The 7,239-nt window shown below is 42.4% G+C and overlaps 1 protein-coding gene across 1 annotated transcript in view; it reads left to right on the forward strand.

Annotated features, from left to right (window-relative positions):
* Window positions 1-6,306: 6,306 nt before the first annotated feature.
* LOC104080807 (prospero homeobox protein 1-like) overlaps window positions 6,307-7,239 on the forward strand; it is a 29,395-nt gene continuing 28,462 nt past the window's right edge. Inside the window, exon 1 of the mRNA XM_009583320.1 lies at window positions 6,307-6,408. Coding sequence (XP_009581615.1) covers window positions 6,346-6,408 — 63 coding nt within the window. The 5' untranslated portion in view covers window positions 6,307-6,345. The remainder of the gene's footprint in view (window positions 6,409-7,239) is intronic.

Genomic DNA, 7,239 nt, shown 5'->3' on the forward strand with positions numbered 1-7,239 from the left:
CCCGTGGGATCAGAAAGCGAGCCGAGCCCTCGACTCGGGTGCCAGTGGGTTTCCCTGGGCCGGCGGGTCCTTCCCAGGCAGGGAGGAGATCGAGGGGGCATCGCCCTCGGCCGAAAACCGTCCAAGCCACGGCCGCCTCCTTTCCCTCCCCTGCCAGGCCAACGCGCGACCCGTTAATGGTGTCATGGCTGGGGCTCGCAGAGAGCCACGGTCCGGTCATCGTGAGCCTTCAGCTCTCAAGCGCTTAAGGGAAACGAAGCACAAAAGACACAGGTACTGATATATTCAGGCTGCATCAAGTTCTTTCCCCCACCCAGAGGTCTGTTCCTCAGCCCTTGTGCAGCTGCCTGCTATGCATGATTAACCTCTGTTCAGCCATACACAGAAATCTTTTGTCCTAACATACACAAAGCAAATTATTTTGGAAAGCTGGAGAGAACAATTAAATATAAAACTTCAGCTGTATTAAATTTACAGGACACTTCCTCTGCTTCAAAAAAAAGATGATAATAAAATCTCTCTTTTTAGCTCAATAGCAGGCTTTAGTTAAGGGGAAAAAATCCATCTCTGCCTTTATTTAGGCATATCCAGACATAGTAATGATCTTTTCTTTTTTTTTCCTGGAAACTAGTACTAGATTTTTTTTTTTTTTTTTTCTTTTTTAGCAATAACACCTCCCACTCCTTCCATCTTTTCCCCTAATGTGCTTTTTGGTCAAAAGATTTTTCTTCCAAGTACAGTTGTATTAAAAGTGAATGAAATACCATGTCTACCCAATGCTAAAATTGAGGATTTTGCATGATCGATGTTTTTTCCCAGCAGAAGGCAACAGCACAAGCACAGAGCCTTAGATGCAGCTAATTTCATTCCCAAGTTGATGAAAGTAATTGCGACTGAATAACTCTGCCCCACCTTGAGTAATGGTAGCAATGCTGAGGAACTTGTCCCCTTTCCAGGGGTATCATGTGAAGGCAGATGCCCGAGGCTGTGCCCCATCACCAGGTATCTTCTAGGCAATTAATAACTCTGGTGGTTTTAGATTAATTTAACCACATTTTCTGTAGGTGTGTTAAATCCTCGGGAGGGTGCTGGCAGGGCTCGAGACCCGCTGGTTACCTGGGCTTCCCATCCCTCCCATGGCAGTGGGCACCACTGGGATGAAGGCAGGTGCTGCAGGCCCGGAGCCCATCACCACCAGCCTTTGATCTAACTTAGGTCAAGTCCGAGTCACGAATTGCTGCTGTCTGACCTTTATGAATAGTCCCATTTCTATAGGGGGAAGTGTTCCTGGTTTGAAAGCACCTTCCTTAGCTGTTGGTGTTTTCGAGAGCCAGCTGGTAGTGGACATGATGCTTGAGGGACCTCTTTCCCGAAAGAGGATCTGTCTGCTGCACTGGTAGCAGGGAAATCTTCTCCTCGCCATATACATTGTGTGGCAAAACAGAGGAGTCGGTCTAAATCCAGCATCACTCGCAGCTACTGCCAGCTAGTTTTGGAGATCAAAACCGAAAATCTCTCCTGCATATTGAAATGCAAGCTGCGATGCCCGGAAAGCAGTCCTGAGGTCAACAGGAGCGGCAGCCGAGGGCAAGACTCAGGCCAGAGCAATTAAGTAATTTCTACCAAACAGTACAGTGGCATGCTAATTGTTTTTGTGTAAAAGTTCTCCCATCCTGGGAGAGGAGTGAGCAGAGGTGAAAAATGCCAAGCGTGTGAACTTGGAGTAGTTCTGGGGCTGCACGTGATCCTCTCCACCCGTGGAGCCTCTCTCCCTCGCCCCTGCCGTTTCTCCCCCTTTTTCCTGCTCAGTCTCACTGGCGGTCGCTAACGGAGCTTGTTGCTTCTGCTGAAACAGGGGTGCGAGAGTCCCTTGCACCTCCCAGGCCTCGCTGGGGGAAACGCCGAGTGGAGAGACTCCCTTCCTCCTCCCTTGCCCCACTTCTTCCCCGGCCGTCGTGAAAGCGCTCTGACTTTCCCACCTAGATGCTATTGCAGGCTGCAGTTTGATCTGGGGTTAGATACAGACCTTTTGGGACAAACAGGTTTATTAAAGAGCACTTCTACCCAATGTGTGCCCTGGTATACGGCTCAGCTGTGGGGATGGATGTTTTTTTCTAGCAGCGGCTCGTTTGTCCAGGTAGCTTGCAGTTTCCAGGGAAAGGCGCAGTATGGAGGTTGGTTTGTTTGTGGTCGATTCTGTTCTGGCACTTTTATTTTACATGGTTGAATGTGCATGTATAGGGAATATATTTCTTGAGAGAAGCAGATCTTTCTTCCCTGCAGAAAGCAACATCTGTTTTCCTGGACAATACAGCCAGGATGAGAACATAAGACTAGCAGATACAGCCAAGTTCAGGTTTTAGTAGTAGGCTAAAACACTGAACCAGCCTGGTTTTTGGTTTTTTGGTTTTTGTTCTTTTTTTTTTTTTCTTTTAACCAATGCCTGTAAAATGTATCTGATTGTTCTTTGCTGAATTACAGAAGGAAATGGTTAATGTTTGTTTATGTTGCTAAACAAGATAAGATGCACCTGCAGCATGAATTCCCATCTTGGTCATGAATGCAGGCTGTATCTTTGCAAACTAATCTGTTTAATCAAATTTTAAGTTTTATTCAAATTCCAAAAGAAACAGACAGCGAATTGTTTTTCTGCATGGTCGTCTTTGTCATGCATCCTCTTTGCATCTCAAGAAAAATAGCCTTGTTCAGTCCCAAACCATTTGCATAGATCAAAATTGAAGCGCAACAGTAGTTTGTGTGCTGTTAAGGCGTCTGTAAAGGTGAGGAAGTTTAGCGTGCTCTCCCTGGCAGGAGCTTTTAAAACATTAGTGAAACTTTCTACAATTTATTTATTTTTAAACAGAATTCCAATCCAACTGGAATGAGTTTCACAGTCCCAATATACGAAAGCTATAATTAGCGAATTACAACATTTTGAAATGAGGAGTTATTACATCTGACTAGAATTAAACTAATTAAACTTAAAAAAAAAAAGAGCGATTGTACAGCAAGCTGGATAACTCCGTGCTGTTGATAAAACCTGGGCGATGAATGAATACTTTCCAGCCAGCCCGTTCTTTGAAGGGTCTTGAGGATGCTCCGAGAGAGAGCTATTTGGAGCTTTGCTGATTAAAAGCACCTGAGGTGTAACTTAAGGAGCAGCTTGGCTTTGCTAGTGCAGATTTTTTTACCTGATGCAGCCTATTCTTACCTCTTTTCCTTCGGCTCAATACATGTGTGGGCTAGAAAAGCCTGTTAGAGCATTTGTGGGAGCTCAGGCTGAGAGCAACAGGAGTGCAAGATCATCACTGAAAAATATTTTTGCAAAAGAGGAGCGTTACCTGGGAGGATTGAAGTGCAAATGCTGTGCAATGCCACCCCGGTGCTTCTCCGGTTAAAACACACAAGAGGGTGTATATGTTTCGTTCCCAGTCTTTCGCTTCCCATTTCTTAGCGTTTTGCCTTTTTGCTGCCGCTGCTGTGTTAGGTGAGGCTACGTTGTACTGTGTAAACGCACGACGCTGAGACTCTCAGGTTGTTTGAACACTGCTTTAGGTTCAGCTGCAGTACACTGTTCCTCTGATCTTTTATGTTCCCGAGCAGATGTCTTTCATTAATTTATGGATTTATCATCTTTTCTTTCTCTCCTTTTTTTTTTCCTTCCCTTTTTTTTTTTTTTACACCTGGCAGCTGGCTCAAGTTTCAGCAGTTATTGTCTATTTTGCATTACCCATAGAATTGAATGTCATCTGTCTTCACAAAGCTATAGCTAAGAGAATTGAGGCAAGCCACACGAGCTGCTGGGACAGAGCTTGTTTGCGTTCCATTCGGCACCCCTCCTCCCTTTACCTCCTTAATATTTATTTGTGCTCGTTTTCTTTCCTGGCCTTGAATGGGGCTTAGCTCGTGTTCGGTACAGCTGTATGTTTACTGAATCTATTTCATCATGAGTCATTGTGCGTGTGTAAGTATCCTGGAAACAGCTAGTGCTTTCTTGGAAGAACAGTTGCTTTTCAGCCCAAGCACTTAAAAAGGAAATTAAGCAATTGGTCAGTTCAGTTTTTTTCTGAAATAGCAATGGGTTATCTAATTCTTAGCTCTTAAGTCTGTCATTAACTATTTTTTGCTAGATTATTAGAGATCATATCTTTTATCACAGTAAAGCGTTAACCTTAGGATCAAGATACAAAGATTTGTTGCATATTTGATAACGCTTTAAGGCTGCCAAGTGCTTAAGAACAAGTATAATTTTAATAAAAAATGGATTTCTGGGAATTTGAGTCTCAGAACATCTTTTGATACACATTTCATGCAATATCAATATCCTCTGGCATTAGAGCAGAAAATATTTAAAAATCCTAAATGCAGAAGGAATCCAAATGCTTAGACAACTGTCTAATATGCTTAAATCCAGCAAATAGGAGAGCTTTTTTTGAAAGTTTAAGTCCATCTTTGAGCTTGCATTGAAAGAGAATATATGCCAAACCCAGTATTAGCATGTTGTCAGCGTCGGAGGAATTGCAAATGAAGGAGACTTGGGATTTTTTTTTTTTCTTTTACTTATTGGAGTACGCCTTTGGACCTCCGCTTTCCTGAAAGGATCGCATAACAAAATGGATTTCTGGCATAGAAGTTTTGATTTGTCTAAAACTCTTATCACTAAGCGATAGGTGACAGCTTGCTACTATTATTTCACTTACGTATTTTGACAGATGGCACTGCAGAGTGTAATGCTCTTTTAGACTTCTCTATCAGTCTAATGGAGGTAACTGGAGGTTCTTTCAACTCTTCTCTTGGCACAAGAAGTATGTCAGTCATAAATTATCTTCTTTGTAATCATTAAGCATCTAAAACAAAACGCAAGTTCAGCTGAGCCGTTTTCCGTGTACTTCCAGATAATAAGAGGTTCTTAAACTAATATTGTCAATGACTTTTTTTTAAATGCTACGTTTTTCCAATCTAAGAATGAACATTGTAGCTGAAACAAAGCAAGAGGGTTTCAGCAGATCTCACGAATTAGGAAAGAAGGAATTCTGCTGAAAAAGCCTAGCTAATCAGCAGTAGCCTGCTGATAAAAATCAGTCTGGGTTTCCCGTCTCGAGGGCTGGAATGAGATGTTCTGTGCTGACGTGCGCCCGGCCGTAAGGTGGAAGAGGCACCTTGGCTGCAGCGCATCTGTCGACTTGGTTGACCTTCCCCCCACCATAAGGTGCGAACCGAGTGAAATTTTCAACAATTGTGTTTAGGAGAAACAGTCCTTAGAGAAGCTTCGGGGAAGAACCCTTAATTGACCTTGTGGGGGCCACATTGATTTTCTCCACGTGCATCTTCATTTCTGATAAATTATAAAGCCATTAATTTGCTGAGGAAATGGCAGGGCCAGCCTGCGGCACAGATGTGACCAGAGCCGTCCTAGCACGCAGTACACAAAAGAGAGCCAAGAAGCTGGGAGAAAAATCAGCAAGCCGAGATTGTTATGGTTAGCTTCACATTCCCTTGGGAACTCTTTTAGTTGCTTCTGTTTACAGATCTAAAAGGTAATGATGTTTCCAGGATAAATAGGCTGCCTTATAGGGTAAGTGGCCATTTATTGATCCGCTAGCCCGCATTTATTGATTGGTTAGCCCCAAATACAGCTTCGTTCTCCGAGGAGTTAACTGTGTAAATCAGGAGGCGACAAGTTTGTGGCGGGGGGATTGAGCGGCGGAGGGGCTCTGCCTGTTACAAATTTCGCTTTGATTTGCAAGGCAGCCACTGGAGCAAAGCTACAGCAGGATTAGAGGGAGTTACTCAACATGTTAAAATTTAGTGACACAAAGGAAACAGGTGAAACGTACTGCCTGTATAAAACATTGCTCAAAACGATAAAGCACCTCCGATTGTCTCACATGCATTAGCTTTATTTCGTGCCAGTGGCACAACACTGAGAGAAAAAGAAACTTTAGCTGGAATTGCAAAGGAGAGCGAGAAAAAGCTTCCGATAAGTTTTCTGCAGCACATGCTTCGTGCATTTGTTTCCTTAGCAACAAGTGAATATACATATGGTACACAAGCCGTAAACTTGCGAGATTCCCGAGACCCAGCACCAAAACTGATAGGAAATACAGGGTTTAAGTTACATGGCCTCGCATCCCTCGTGTAGCTATGGTACAGAAAATTACAGTGCAGCAATTTAAATGTTAATATTTTCTCCTGTAGTCTGGGGAACTGTAGAGTATTTAAGGGGGCACTTTGCTAGCTCTGTATGTTCAGAAACAGCTTTCTCAAGAACAGCGTTTTCCTTTACTAATTCAATCCTACATGCAGGAAGGCTTGTCACCGAATCACTTGAAAAAGGCCAAGCTCATGTTCTTTTACACCCGGTACCCAAGTTCCAATATGCTGAAAACCTACTTCTCAGATGTAAAGGTAAGAAAATCTCTTCCCCCCCACCTCCTTACTGCATGCTATATTTGCTCATGAAATGGTATCATGTTATCATAAGGAGATAATAATATTTCTGGGCACACAAAGGTTACAGCTGACTTTATTCACTTGTTCTTCCTGTTGAGGTGTACCCTGCCTGTGCCTAGACGAGGAAAGTTTTTAAATTAAAAATAAAAAATCATTGAAATTTTAGAGCAAAGTAAGAATAATTATGACAGTAAATTAAGCGGTTTTCATTATACATATCCTAGTAAAAAAAGAGATTTCGGTGGTGGTAGAAATGTACTTCCAAGAACATTTTGGAGCAGTTCTCAAGTGCTCCCTTATTGTTTCATTTCGGTTGATTTCCTCATATTTGTGCTTACATAAGCAGAGTGTAGAATCCCTTTCTTTCTGTCAAAAAGAAACAGTACATTGAAATTCTCCATGCAGAAGCTGCTTAAAAACAAAAGTGATGATTGTCTCTTATTTACAACTTAATTTGTTGTTGATGCAGAGTACACTGAGCATAAGGAGGATGAATAAAGTGACAGATTCAGGCCACATTATTCAAATGAGGATATGAAAGCTGTCGACATACAGCTGCATCCTCCCTCATTCTACAGAATATTAGGACCTCCTGATTTTTTTTCTAAAAGTAATTGTTCCTTCACATCAACTTGATTTTGTGTTTATCATCTAAGTTTTTTTTTTAAAAAAACATAGATTGGGTTTTAATGATTATAATGGCGTACATGGTGTCATTATCTAAGTAACTTTATAAACATTACATTAGCTTAAATTAGTTTGTTACATTCCCCCCCCCTCCCCCCC

Source organism: Fulmarus glacialis, unplaced genomic scaffold (genome assembly GCF_000690835.1).
Source record: "Fulmarus glacialis isolate BGI_N327 unplaced genomic scaffold, ASM69083v1 scaffold23808, whole genome shotgun sequence".
Lineage (NCBI taxonomy): Eukaryota > Metazoa > Chordata > Aves > Procellariiformes > Procellariidae > Fulmarus > Fulmarus glacialis.